Here is a 15,107-nt window from a genome sequence, read left to right as displayed (position 1 = left end):
ATTTACATAATTTGAGCTCCTCCTTCTGCTGTTGTAAAAATTACACACTCTGGTAGAGTTTGGTTCAAATTCACAAATTCAGAATTAGAGTGACAGTTATTTTCACTTCTAATTATCTAATGCTCTTTATGAGTAAGATCATAACAACAAAGAGTGGATGAAACTCTTTTTCAGGACACATATGTCTCAAAGTTGGTGCCTGTGCTAATCCTTTTTGATATGGAAACTGGGAGCTTTTCTTTCTTGGTTTCTTGTATCAAGAGGGCTCCCAGGGTGGGGTGGGTACAGCCTAGAGTTGAGATCACTCACTCCAACTGGCAACATGAGAAACAGATGCAGAAGCCATGATGATCTATTTCTAGGCATTTGGGTAAAGAATTCCATTAACACAATCCCCTGAGCACCCAGGGGTAAAGAGGAGGGATTCCCCATATACACAGTCCAGCCTACAGCTCATCGTAGAAGCCATGGCTTCCTGTAGAAGGCATCTAAGAACAATGCTGCTTCTAACAGCAGTGACCTCTGCAGGTGAACAAGAGAGAGTCAGGTGTGCAAACAACCTGCGGTCATACCTTCTCAGTTTCTTTCTAAATCAGGGACTCTGAGGCACTGACTACCCATATCTCTAAAACTATCCATACCTCTCAGGTTGTGGTGCCTTTCTCTGCCCATGTAAGTCTGGTCTTAAACATTTAATTAAAATCAGCCCCACTGAGGTGCTTACTTAGATAATTGACAGTGAAGACAAAAACTTGCTAATCACTGTTGCAAAGTGAAAGACTGGAACCAGCTAAGAAAATCAGCATCTACATTTCAAAGCTGATAAGTTTAAACTTCTCAGAAGAATAAAAGCTTATTATAAAGGGCCACATACAATTTGCAATACAATCTCAAGTCCCTTTTCTTTGAAACAGAATGAACACCATTCAAGCATGTTCCAATCTTTTAGACTGCAGCCATGAAATTAAAAGACACTTGCTCCTTGGAAGAAAAGCTGTGACAAACCTAGTAGCACAGTAAAAAGCAGAGACATCAATTTTCTGACAAAGGATTGCATTGTCAAGTCTATGGTTTTTCCAGTAGTCATGCACAGATGTGAGAGTTGGACCATAAAGAAGGCTGAGCGCCGAAGAATTGATGCTTTCGAATCATGGTGCTGGAGAAGACTCTTGAGAGTCCCTTGGACAGCAAGGAGGTCAAACCAGTCAATCCAAAAGGAAATAAACCCTGAATATTCATTGGAAGGACTGATGCTGAAGCTGAATCTCTAATACTTTGGCCAGCTGATGAGAAAACTGACTCATTGGAAAAGACCCTGATGCTGGGAAAGATTGAGGGCAGAAGGAGAAAATGGCAACAGAGAATGAGATGATTGGATGGCATCACTGACTCAATAGACACGAGTGTGAGCAAACTCCAGGAGATGGTGAAGGACAGGTAAGCCTGGCGTGCTACAGTCCATGGAGTCACAGAGTCAGACACAAATACTGAGCAACTGAACAACCACAAATCTTTCAGGCCATGCTGATCTATTCAATCAAAGCCCCACACAGTTCTTGTAAGCTCACTGCGGCCTCTGAAGAACACATCACAAACTGGACTCCATTGATAGCATGCGTTTTTGGAAGAGAATGCACCTGTTCTTGCTCCCTGGACAATGAGTTTAACATCTCTCTGTACTTCTGAAAAAAAGACTAAAGTTAAAATATCTCTGCTTACAGGGCTTTGTTTGGAATTTACATACATTTAGAACACAGTGGTTTGTGCTGTGCCGATTATCATTTTCGGAGAAGGCAATGGCAACCCACTCCAGTACTCTTGCCTGGCAAATCCCATGGACGGAGGAGCCTGGTGGGCTGCAGTCCATGGGGTCACTAGGAGTCGGACACGACTGAGTGACTTCACTTTAACTTTTCACTTTCATGCACTGGAGAAGGAGATGGCAGCCCACTCCAGTGTTCTTGCCTGGAGAATCCCAGGGACGGGGGAGCCTGGTGGGCTGCCATCTATGGGGTCGCACAGAGTCGGACACGACTGAAGTGACTTAGATCATTTGTCTAAAAGTTTGTTCTCAAATGTTGCTTTTCCCTGTACCTATGTGATGTGGCATAAGATCTGAAGTATATACATTTTCTGCGAGGCTCACCAGGGATGCCAAAGGGGACCAAGTAGGATTTTTGAAATAGCAGAGGAGTGATGTAAAGGGACACTCCTTGCCCGTCCCACGAAGAACCCTCCAGAACTCTGCTCGTGGAGCTGGAGCTTTTCAGACACTTGAAGCTGCCTCTTTGAGGTCTGAAATATGTAAATATGTCAGAAGAGTCTTCTCCAAGTAGCTGTTAGCAGAGGCGCCACATCCTCACAAACCAAATGAACTGAAGCTGTGAGAAGCCGAAAGCTCAGGGTATTTTCATTTTGTTTGACCCCTGAGTACAAACCTTTAAACATAATTTCTCCTCTCTCCTTTCCCATGTGAGCTGATATGGAAATTCAGTGAAGGTTCTATGAGTGTTATTGAATCAACCGTGAAAAACATTTCCCAAGTGCCCGACACTGGCTGTTCTTTCCGGCATCATATTTTTATGTCCTCCCTGAGCCCCACGGAAGCTCCTCCACCTCCCAGCTTCTCCCAAAGTGTCGATTAGAGGTTGCTGACAAGACACCACTGGGCTGGCTGCTGAAAGACAAATTCCTGGGTCACCTAAACTGAGTGAATTAGGACATCTGGGGCCCGGAATTCAGGTCTGCACATTTACCAACATCCAAGAAAATTCACAATAAACACGGCTGACCTTTTTGTGTAGCTGCTGAGTGCTAAACCAGAGCCTTGAGATCAACTGTCTCTAAATGTTGTCTGTCTCTGTCACACACACGCACGCGCGCCTGTGCACATGCACACATGTGTCTCTTAAGTCTCCTGCCAGTTTGAACCCTGGGTGGGGAAGATGCCCTGGAGAAGAAAATGGCAATAGACTCAAGTATTCTTGTGTGGAGAATCCCAAGGACAAAGAAACCTGACGGGCTACAGTCCATAACATCACAAAGACTCAGAAAGGACTGAGCAACTGAGAATGTATAAGCTTTCAAAGATTTGCAAAGATTTAGAGGTATATTTCACCTAGAGATATGCTTAGTGGACATGCTCTGGTAGTGGTTTAGTCACTAAGTCATGTCCGACTGTTGCGACACTGTGGACTGTAGCCCATCAGGCTCCTCTGTCCATGGGATTCTCTACGCAAGAATACTGGAGTGGGTTGTGATTTCCTTCTCCAGGGGATCTTCCTGATTCAGGAATTGAACCCAGGTCTCCTGCATTGCAGGCAGATTCTTTACTGACTGAGCTACAAGGGAAAGCTGTGGGGATTAATTGGGAAACATAGCAAATAGCCCTCCTTTAGTATTTCTTGAATTACATTTTGTTCCAGGTGATATTCACTGATCTGTTTCTAATATGAAAAATAAAACAAGTAAGAGATTATTTGAAAATCTGATATCACACAGGACTAGTTTCATATGTTCCTAATGAAAAAAGGAAGTTTTTATCAATGCCATAAATCATTTGCACATGGGGAAAATAACAATATTAGAAAAAGTAAAGAAGACTCACCACTTCTTCATGTCTGCATTTTCTTACATTAATCCCATTTATCTGCAAAGGAAAGAGAGGGAGAATTTGAAGAGCATACTGTGAACTGACTGTATCTTGGTGACACATGGAAAATAATGGTAAAATGTATACCTGGAGAATTGCGTCCCCAATAAAGAGCAGTCCTGACAGTTCAGCTGTGAATGGAGAAGGAGAATTGACTATGCCTTGTCTACTTTCTTCACACAGAAGTAAGAGTTCTTAATTCAATAAAGCCAAAACTGATTGAGGGCAAAGGCAAAGATGGAGGAGGATTAAAGGAAAAAGTAATTAAAGCAAAAAGTAAGATGGTCTATAAGGGTAGCATCTTAAAAGATCCACAAGCAATGGAAATGCAAAAAATGATCATACGATTCAGCTCAAGTTCTGAAACCCATGCTGAGATACTTCCATTTAACCCCATCATTTCAGATCTTACAGTCTGGAGGGAGGACTAATGTTCTCATGTTCCCTTAAGTTTAAGGTGCCTATGAAAATGTCTAGATCTGGACAGTCAATCCACTGACAACAGAATCAGCTCCATGCTTCTTTTAAAGACCAGCCTGCCCCACCGCAGGGGGCTGGGTGTGGATAAGGGTCTGAACCAGCCACGTGTGGCCTGGTCCTGGGAACTGGACTGAGAGATTTCGTACAATCTGGTTCTGAGCTACAGTCTTGCTCCTCAGTGACTCACTCAGGAAGCAGCCACAGGACACCCTCTGAACACTTTACCTCTCTGCTCCTTCGAGATTTTTGAAACCACAACTGGAATGTTATGTTCCGCTCCCCCCTGGAAAGAAAAAAATCACACGTTTCACTTTTTCATCTCAAAAGAATAAAAGCTCAGCTTTTAGTTCAGAAACTATACAGGCCAAGGAAAGCAGGTGAACAGACACTAAGTAGAATTTAAATAAACTCGTGGAATCTATCAAGGAGACTGTGCTCCCAAGAAGCCTATCTGTTTAGAATTTCACTGTGACATCCAAGAATTAATAATAGTTGACTTTGAAAATGTTAATTTTTTAAGATTAATATGGTGATGCCTGAAGAAGACATTTCCTCCAATGACCAGCCATGCTATCCATTGTAGAAACTCTTATTTCGGGTTCCAAAGAGCAGATAATTATGCATTTCCATTATCTAGCTAAGTTGCTTTATGCTGGGAACCAAGCAATGGCCCCTTGGAATGCTAAGTAGCTAGACAGACCTCTACCTGCACAAACTGGACAAAAAGCAGAGCGTGCATATGCTTAACGGAGGGGGTAGGTCATCAGCATTATATGGAAGCATATACCGAAGAACACAGTAAACCACCAAGAATTATGCAGTAGTGCTTTGGCTAATGGACCAAATGAGAGGAAAAAATACCGAAAAATAAGTAACTGAACTTATGTGGAAGAAAATAAATTCCTGAAGTAACTGTATAAATTACTGTTTTATGTAACAGAGTTGAGAAGGTTGAAAGCAATAGTTAAAAAAGTCAAGTAAGTTCATTAAACAGTAAGATTTCACATAGAAGGTAAGGATGGCACTTTTAATGTGGGTAGTTCAAAAGAAGATCTAAATTCCACTGGGGCTTCTGCAGCTTCAGAATAAGTAAATCCCTAAGCCTTTCTCCCTTCAAGGGCAAAAATTATTTTAGAATAGACAATTTTTTCCCATGAATGTCCATTTTTAGCACTGAGTTTCAATAAACTTAAAAATAAGATAGACAATGTACACATGCTCAGTTGTGTCAGATTCTTGCAGCCTCATGGACTGTAGCGCCAGGCTTCTCTGTCCATGGGATGGATTTCCCCGGCAAGAACACCAGTGTGGGTTGCCGTTTCCTCTTCAGGGGACCCTCCTGACCCAGGTATCGAACCTGCGTCTCCTGCATTGGCAGGCAGATCCTTTACCACTGAGCCACCTGGAAAGCCCAAGAGAGGCGATAGTCGAGAAAATTTTTCTCTGTGGCTCTGAAATTTTTCTTGACAAGTAGTCCTTTCTACTTCTGGGGTATTAGGAAGCGATGTGATAAACAAATATTGAAAGGTGCCTTACCCAGGGTGAAATTCAAACCCACCCATCAGTGCCCTTTTTCACCACATCTCACCGAGCAGACACTCACCCCCCACCCACACGAGTTCTGGGCAGAGTCTCTGGTGTGAGCTTCCTCGGCTCTGGGTCCTGCTTTTGCCTCCTGGTCTGTGTCATGGTGCCCTAATCCTGTCCAGGGCAATCTTCACATGATCAGAGCCCAGGACTGTGACAGAGGGCACAGTGCATACATGTGCTTCCAGAGCACAGGAAACCCCACAGGATCAGGACCCAAGGACCTTCAAGCATAGGTTTAGGGCTCTGGGTTCCCCATGCCTGCGTTCTGTTCTATCTTCTCCCATTATATTCATCAGCTTCTACTCTTCTACTGTCTTCTTCATTTCCTGCATTCATCATGTATTTTCTTTCTCCTTCCCTTGTCCCCAACCACAGAGTAAGTTCTACAACAGCAATGGACTTATTTATGTATTTGTCTTGGCTCTTTGATTTGGCTATTTGTTTCCTGCTTGTGTGCACATGCTAAGCTGCTTCAGTCGTGTCCCACTCTTTGCAACCTCATGGATTGTAGCCCACCAGGCTGCTCTGTCCATGAGATTCTTCAGGCAAGAACACTGGAGTAGGTTACTTTGCCCTTCTCCAGGGGACCTTCCTAACCTAGGGATCAAATTTGTTTCCTACATTGAGGTAATATCTGTGCCTGGAATAATGATGCTTTCTTAAGCTTTGAAATGTTTGTTGAATGAATGAATGTTCATGAAAGTTCATGAAACAATGAACTCTAGAGCTTTCTCAGACCTAAAATTTTTCACTCTTGAAAATACTTTGCAGAAAGATTTTGAGTAGAAACTAAGAAGGTGAACAATGGAATCAAAGGTGTATGGTTACAGATAGTTCCTAGAGATACTTCAAAAATGGGAAAAATTTTCAGAATACATCTCCATTTCTTAGAAGAAAATGCTGATTAAAACAAAGCATAGAGTGATGAAGTTTTATGTGACATAAAGAGAGAAAACAGACCCATCCAGATATGGTTCTGGTGTTGGGGGCAGAGGAGAACCCCATGTATGTCACTCTAGGCCGGCAGCTGGTGTCATAGCACTTTCCTTCAGCTGTTCGTCTTCTCTCCTTGCAGTACTGAATTCAAAGGTTTTCTTGATGCTCAGGTGTTTAGCGCAGGCTACCATGGTAGGAGAGTGGGAAGTCTCTCCCAGGTTTGGTCTAGGGGTACCAGTTTTCTGAGGGTCAACTCAGCTATCCATCCTTCTCTCAATACCTGAGACTTACAACTATCTTTTAATAATAAGGTGTAACTAACCCCTGTTTGGTCAACATTTTTCTTTTATATGTAAAATTGCTTCTGAAATTTCAATGATTTGAATCCAAAAGTGTTTTATTTTTACTATGTTTTTAATCAGACATTTGAGGCTCTGAGAGAATTTTAAAGCTAATTTAAGGAGATCACTTTATTAATTGATTAGAGAGAGATTTTTAAGACAAAACTCAGAAGATAAAATTGGAACTGAAGATCACTGTGCCTTCATTTATTTAATGAAATGTGAAAGCAGTCCAGCTTTATCAAAGTAAATTAGATTTAGCTCTGGACCTAACTAGGGAGATTCAAAACCTTCCAGACAGAAAGCAGATAACATGATTCACCCTGTTTACAATTGGTGACAGGCTTCACGTTGCACGTGGGATAAAAGCCAAGGTCCAGTGACCTCAGCCTCCCCTCTGCTTTATCCTGGACCTTTGTCCTCCTCCGCAAGCACGACCCCTTGGCCCCCAGTGCTTTTCCCCTTGACCCTTGGCCAGGTGTAAGGTTAAGACTCTGCTCACACACAGCCAGAGTCCTTCCATCAGCCTCTGTGCACATGCCCTGGGCCATGCCTGGGACCACATTTCTCTGCATGACACTTTGATCAGTGTCTCCTTTCCCTCTAGAATATGAAGGACCTGAGGTCAGGGCAGATTCCCTTCATCATCTTCTCCCCGACCTACCCTAAGGCCGGTCAGGCTGCAAGGCTTTTGGCCATGGTTTATAGAAAGTAAATGAATTACTCGAGCTCGGTTGATCCAGGGTAAAATGAGATTAGAAAAAGTGAGGTGACAATCTAAATTGCATCCCAGAAAATATTAAAAAGTACGCCACTCAGTTTTGAGAGAGCCTTTTCACAAAGGATAATCAATTCTATAGCTAGTTCTATAGGTACCAGGATATAAGGCCTCAGTTAAAGCATTTTGAGCTTGAGACTATATAATGATTTTCTAGTATAACCATGAAATTCCACTAAGCCAAACTCAGTTATGTTTTTAATAACACTGGGAATCTTGCCAAATAAATCCTTTCAACTCAATCTTTTCATTACAATCAATCAGTCATATTCTGGGCTCCAGAAAGAAAAAGATAATAGACTTCAACATCACAGATCCATTCAGAGAAAGGAGAATACTTGTAAACAGAAAATCACAGACAGTCAACAGGTCCAGGAGAAGCACCTAAAGGAACATCATTTTGAGAACATGGACAACGTTCTTATCCATCTGAATGCGGTGCTGATCTGCCAAAACCACTCAGCTTAGCTATGGCAAAGTTAATGGTCTTTCCCACATGATTTATGATTGCCTTCCTATGGAAATTCAGAATAGGGAATCTGTAGGGGCAGAGAGCAGACTGCTGGCTGCTCAGAGCTGAGACAGAGTTGGGGGCGGTGGCTGAAAGCTACGGGTTTCTTCTTCAGTTGATGAAACTGTTCTAAAACTGAGTTAGTGAGGAGTGCACACATCTGTGAACATAACAAAAACCACTGACTTGTACATTTTAAGTTGGTAGATTGTATGGTATGTGAACTACAACTCAATAAATTATTTAATTTAGAAAATCATCCTTTGATGATTTTGATGATAATTCATTGGTGGTTTTACCTGGCCCTTGGAACTAGTGCACACTCTCTATGCTATGCTATGCTAAGTCACTTCAGTCATGTCCGACTCTGTGTGACCCCATAGACGGCAGCCTACCAGGCTCCCCCGTCCCTGGGATTCTCCAGGCAAGAACACTGGAGTGGGTTGCCATTTCCTTCTCCAATGCAGGAAAGTGAAAACTGAAAGTGAAGTTGCTCAGTCGTGTCCGACTCTTAGCAACCCCATGGACTGCAGCCTACCAGGCTCCTCCATCCATGGGATTTTCCAGGCAAGAGTACTGGAGTGGGGTACCATTGCCTTCTCCGGCACACTCTCTAACTGAGCTCAACTACCTGCCCTGTCACACTCCTGTTTCTGCAGCACAGAGGTATCCCTGTTGACACTGGTGGAGACAGAAGCCTCAGACTCAAAGAGTGAGAACCGGGCAAAGTGAGCAAATGAATGCAAATACGTGTGTGCTTGTAGCAACACTTGGTATCTACAGACTTTTGCCCTGAAATCACTAATAAATTAAAATGCAGACATTTATGACAATTACTATGAAGACGTGCATGTTTATTTGGTGAATCTGATACAATTAATCCCCAGTCCTTGATGTTAGGAAATTGTTTGCTTGCTGCTGGACATTTCAATCTGTTTATTTCAGTTGTAAGTAGAATAATTTAGAAGGCGAATAATTTAGAAGGCGAATAATTTAGAGAGGAAGCATTGTTGTTGTTTTCAAATAGAGAGCATAGAGATTATTTCGTGCTGGTTGTACAGCTAGAGAGAATATTTATTGGGAGTCAAGACTCTGTCATCAGCTTTGATGGGGTTTATGTGCAGCTCTGTCTGTTATAACAAATGGTAAATAACCTAACCTCTTAATACTAAATCTTGTTGTCTATAGAGGTCCAACAACAGCTGTCTACTTTCTGGACACAGAATATATTTAGCTCAGAATCTGGCGGTTCAAGAGCAGTTAATAACTATTAGAAATTATTGTTTATAAATGATAATTTTAATGGTAATAATACTTAGAATTTCACATTGCTGCAAAGTTCAAGATTTCAGATAGAAATCTTATCTTTGATCACAGACATTTCCTTGGTCCATCAACTTATTTAGGTAAGAAAAACTGAGTCTTTTGAAAAATACCCCATAAGACATCTTTCTAGTAATAATATTCAAAACACTCTTTCTCTAAAAGGTGATTATTTTAGTCACAATGACCAGAGGTATGATTTAATAATATGCAAATGGATGGTATTGCACTTTGAGAGATAAACAGAAAAAAAATTAGAGTCTGACAAGGTCAAGACGACAGCTTACTTTAAGGTGATTATATGGTGATTCTTAAAAGCAGAATGGGGAAAAATGCAAGGTTATTAGATCCCTGGGGGAGAAACACTGGTGATTATCGGGGATGTAATGTGGAGACCATTACGTTATTTTTAGAAATGTAAGTATCTGGATGGTCCAGATAAAAGAACCGGAAGATGCAGTAGGACTAGTGGCAACCTGGACAGGAACCAGAGGCCACGTGAAGATCAGTGTGGACAGTGGGTGCCTGCAGAGAAGCCGAGGGTATAAACCAGGTGGATGCAGGAACCTGAGCCCTTCAGAAAAGTGGCTTCAGGCTGAGAACCCAGGAAAGTAGGTGATGGTAAGAGGAGAGTTAAGTGATTCTATGTCCAGCCTTTTATTGAAATCTAAAAATACAATTAGAAGAGTTTGGCATTTTACTGAGAGGCAAACAAAAACAAAAACTAATACAAGGGAAAAACACCCAAGTTTGTGACTTTTGAGAGATATTTTAATCAAGGAAGACTGTGAGACTTGGTAGCCGCCATGAAGAATTCCAAAGAACGGCCAGGAAAAAAGATCCTAAATTATAGCAGATATGGGAATGACCCTAAAAAGCAGTATGAGAGTGAAGATGATGTAAAAGGAAGGACAGGAGGCCAGAGGGCAAGAGGGTGCACCCCACACAAACCCTGGGGGCACTTCGCCGAGGGCGCAAGTCTCAGGCCTGCCGGTGGGCGCATTCCTCTCTGCTCTCAGCTCACCGTAGGGGCTGGGGGCTGAACTGTGGCTTGGAGATGCAGGGCCGGGCCAGGTGTAAACGTGTGCGCCCAACCTCCAGAGTTCATCCCACTGCACCCTGGGTCAGCCGCTTGACTTGTCGAGTTGGGAGATAAGCAAACAAATGGGCAACGTTAAAATACGAATTTTGCTTTTTAGCCAGAATACTTTCTTAAACTGCCCCTTATGTTTAATTCTCAGATGCAAAGGAAGTAATTCAAATAGATAATCACAGTAGGTTTACCCAATTTACAGGGTAAAGGAATTTGCATAAAATGTTGCCATTTAAAATAACTGAATGAATAAATAATTACATTTTGAAATACCTTAACAGAATGATAGCTTAAAATCTTTTTTTTTTTTTTTTTAATGTAGGAAAGCAAGAGTCAGTGGTAAGTACTGAGAAACCTAAAGTAGAAAACCCTAAAAGGAAAGTTTTCAGGCTGAATGGACAATATTCTAAATAAAACATATTGATGTTTTTTATTTCTGGTTGGTCGGTTTGTCACAAGAATTATAAAATAATTTCATGTTTTTGTCAAATCTCTTAATATATGGCACCAATCACAATTCAAATATTGCTTCTATAGCCTATATTTTCAATGGAAAATATATACTTATTTTATTTAGAAAATAACTATTACATGTATAAGAGTTTTGTTTGTGTGAAATAATGTAAATATTAAACTGAAATGATTTATTGGCAAAATTCTTAAGGTTTTAAGAATTGTCTAGGCTTAAATGTTATATTTCTTAATGTGTCTAGGCTTAAATGTGATTATTGACTATGCCAAAGCCTTTGACTGTGTGGATCACAATGAACTGAGAAATTCTGAAAGAGATGGGAATACCAGACCACCTGACTTGTCTCTTGAGAAACCTATATGCAGGTCAGGAAGCAACAGTTAGAACTGGGCATGAAACAACAGACTGGTTCCAAATAGGAAAAGGAGTACGTCAAGGCTATATATTGTCACCCTGCTTATTTAACTTATATGCAGAGTACATCATGAGAAAGGCTGGACTGGAAGAAACACAAGCTGGAATTAAGATTGCCGGGAGAAATATCAATAACCTCAGATATGCAGATGACACCACCCTTATGGCAGAAAATGAAGAGGAACTCAAAAGCCTCTTGATGAAAGTGAAAGTGGAGAGTGAAAAAGTTGGCTTAAAGCTCAACATTCAGAAAACAAAGATCATGGCATCTGGTCCCATTACTTCATGGGAAATAGATGGGGAAACAGTGTCAGACTTTATTTTGGGGGGCTCCAAAATCACTGCAGATGGTGACTGCAGCCATGAAATTAAAAGACGCTTAGTCCTTGGAAGGAAAGTTATGTCCAACCTAGATAGCATATTCAAAAGCAGAAACATCACTTTGCCAACAAAGGTCTGTCTAGTCAAGGCTATGGTTTTTCCTGTGGTCATGTATGAATGTGCGAGTTGGACTGTGAAGAAGGCTGAGCGCCGAAGAATTGATGCTTTTGAACTGTGGTGTTGAAGACTCTTGAGAGTCCCTTGGACTGCAAGGAGATCCAACCAGTCCATTCTGAAGGAGATCAGCCCTGGGATTTCTTTGGAAGGACTGATGCTAAAGCTGAAACTCCAGTCCTTTGGCCACCTCATGAGAAGAGTTGACTCATTGGAAAAGACTCTGATGGTGGGAGGGATTGAGGGCAGGAGGAGAAGAGGAAGACAGAGGATGAGATGGCTGGATGGCATCACTGACTTGATGGACGTGAGTCTGAGTGAACTCCAGGAGTTGGTGATGGACAGGGAGGCCTGGCGTGCTGCGATTCATGGGGTCGCAAAGAGGACACGACTGAGCGACTGAACTGAACTGAACTGAACTGAAATGTGATATTTCAGTAAAATGAGTAACACTATTTTTGGGTTTAACTCTAAATGGAAATTGAACAAAAAGAAGAACATTTCCATCCTGCACAGAATTCACACAGCTCCACTACCAGAAACATCAGTGCTGATGTCAGATGAAACCGCTGTCATGAATGGATTTCAGCCACATTCAGCTGTTGTTCTCTTTTCATGGACAACATCTTCAGTGGTACCTTTAGATCCTTCATGACAATCTCAATAAATATGGAAAAAAAAAACCAACGTGAAAACTTGCCTCTGTTTATTCCCACTGCCTCATTTCCACACCTTATAATTTGTCCTACATCTCTTGTAGGCCTTAGTTGATGATAAAGTGAAAGTAAAAGATATATCTTAAAATTAACGTTTTAGATAGAAATACTCTCATTGCTTGACAAGAGCATGCCATTCCACACTGATCAGATTTTTGAGTCATTTTCATAATGTAACTAGAGCTGATGTTCACCAAGCTTAGAGTTCTACTTTCTAAGCATCTATACTTTGAGTTGTGTTAAAATTTCATGAAATGTACACCTGAGATGTATGGCTTTCACCCCACACAGGCAAAGTATCTAAACCAACAACCAAGATAAAGTTACATTCCATTGATCTCTGCACAGATGTGGGTTTCTGAAGGGCATTTAAAATCACTGAGGTAATTTTTTTCAATATTTATGTAATTTTCCATCCTTTTAAAACATATACTTTGTTTCAATGATGTTAAATTGCAGATGTGTTGCATGTTTAATAATTAACAACATACAGGAAGAAAAACCCTTTAAAATTTGATAATGAATGGAACAGGAGAGAGATGGTCAATTTTAAAAATAATTCAGAAATTAAAATGTTGAGTCTTCCTGCATACTTGGCCTAGGACATGAGGTTTTCAATTTCTTAAACAAAAAAAAGAATACTGAACAGAATAAAAAGACAACTGGAATCAAACCAATATTTAACTTATTATCGGACCTTATATGAACCTGACACACATCCTGGCTCCTTTCACTGACAACCCAGATTTTTCTGCTCTGACTGGTTACAAGATATGCACACTTGAAGACTGTACTTGAAATTCTAGATGAAACCACATAAAGAAAATTAATGAGCTGCATTCAATTTCAGGTAAGGTAAATCTCCCAAATGGGGCTTCCCTGGCAGCTCAGACGGTAGAGGATCTGCCTGCTGTGAAACAGACCTGGGTTCAATCCCTGGGTCAGGAAGATCCCCTGGAGGAGGGCATGGCAGCCCACTCTAGTATTCTTGCCTGGAGAATTCTGTGGACAGGGGAGCCTGGTGGACCACAATCCATGTGGCCACAAGAGTTGAACATGACTGAGCGACTCCAAAATACTTTTCTAAAATTTCTAAATCCAAAGGTGGCTAAGATTTTGAGAGCCTACTTATTTCACATCTCAGTGCAAATACTGAGAAGTTTTCTATAGGCACTCGTCTAATTAATTATCAATGAGCAAAAAGTTAAAGGGTTTTCCTGATGGTTCAGCAGTACAGAATCTGCCTGCAATGCAAGAGATACAGGAGATGCAGGTTTGATCCCTGGGTTGGGAAGATTCCCTGGAGAAGGAAATGGCAACCCACTCCAATGTTCTTGCCTGGAGAATCCCATGGACAGAGGAGCCTGGTGGGCTACAGTCCATGGGGTTGCAAAGAGTTGGACATGACAGCACACGCACAATAGCACAAAGAATTAAAGTTCACAGAAATGCAAGCATTAAGCACATGCTCTGCAGGACAGATGGAGAGACAGCTACCTTGATGCTCAGTCCAAATCCTCCCACAGCCTGTCTCCGAATGGTCACTGTTCTCTCCTGAAAGACAGGTTGTAAGAGTGGTTAGCACTTCCTGCCACTGCACCTGCACACCATCTTCCTTCTCTGGGTTTTGTGCTCACCCTTCAAGAAAAAGAACATTTTGTGACAGCATAAAGGCTCCGGATTTTGCAATAAGTGGAGTCTTTTGGAATTTTTAAATCAAAGTCTAACCACTTGTCATGATAAAAGGGACTGTAGTTTATTAAACTGCTAACCTCTCAAAAGTTAACTTCTTTCAATGCCTTTTTTGGACATAGTTTGGAATCTGAGCTTTAAAACCTCTTTTCATTACCATGAATGTGTTGTCTAATAACACAATTTTTGTTACAGAAAAACAGCTTAGTGTCTGTGGTGAGTATGGTCTCCATCACTGAGTCATACTGTTCATGGAGACTGGAGCACACGGCTGCGGCCTGCCACGCTGCAGCACATTAGTGGTCCGTGTGCACGTCTGGGGTTGAAACTGAATAAACCATGTTCACAATGACTGCTTGCTGGGAAGAGGAATGGATTTTACAATTAACTGACAGTCATACTGGGATTATGACAGTGGGATTAATCCATTTTCAAAAGAAGCTCTGTTTTGCCTTCCACAATATAACCAATCATTCAGTCACCAGCATATGACACTTAAAAATAAAAAAGAGTCACGTTTGGACAAATCCTTTAGTTTCCAATAAAAAAAGACATCAATATTACTGTTTCATGGTGCTCCTCTCTACAAAATACATATTCTCCTGGCATGCTAA

General features: G+C 41.4%; 1 protein-coding gene across 1 annotated transcript in view; it reads right to left on the bottom strand.

Annotated features, from left to right (window-relative positions):
* The window catches only part of SNTG1 (syntrophin gamma 1), a 420,423-nt gene that overhangs the window by 113,805 nt on the left and 291,511 nt on the right, over positions 1 to 15,107 (bottom strand). Inside the window, exons 6-9 of the mRNA XM_019973430.2 lie at positions 14,299 to 14,355; positions 4,358 to 4,415; positions 3,740 to 3,783; positions 3,608 to 3,649 (exon numbers count right to left, since the gene is read on the bottom strand). Of these exons, the coding sequence (XP_019828989.1) occupies positions 3,608 to 3,649; positions 3,740 to 3,783; positions 4,358 to 4,415; positions 14,299 to 14,355 (201 nt within the window). The remainder of the gene's footprint in view (positions 1 to 3,607; positions 3,650 to 3,739; positions 3,784 to 4,357; positions 4,416 to 14,298; positions 14,356 to 15,107) is intronic.

The sequence above is a fragment of the Bos indicus genome, chromosome 14 (genome assembly GCF_029378745.1).
Source record: "Bos indicus isolate NIAB-ARS_2022 breed Sahiwal x Tharparkar chromosome 14, NIAB-ARS_B.indTharparkar_mat_pri_1.0, whole genome shotgun sequence".
NCBI lineage: Eukaryota > Metazoa > Chordata > Mammalia > Artiodactyla > Bovidae > Bos > Bos indicus.
The sequence above is the reverse complement of the archived record's forward strand: the minus strand, read 5'-3'. Positions and strand labels throughout refer to the sequence as shown.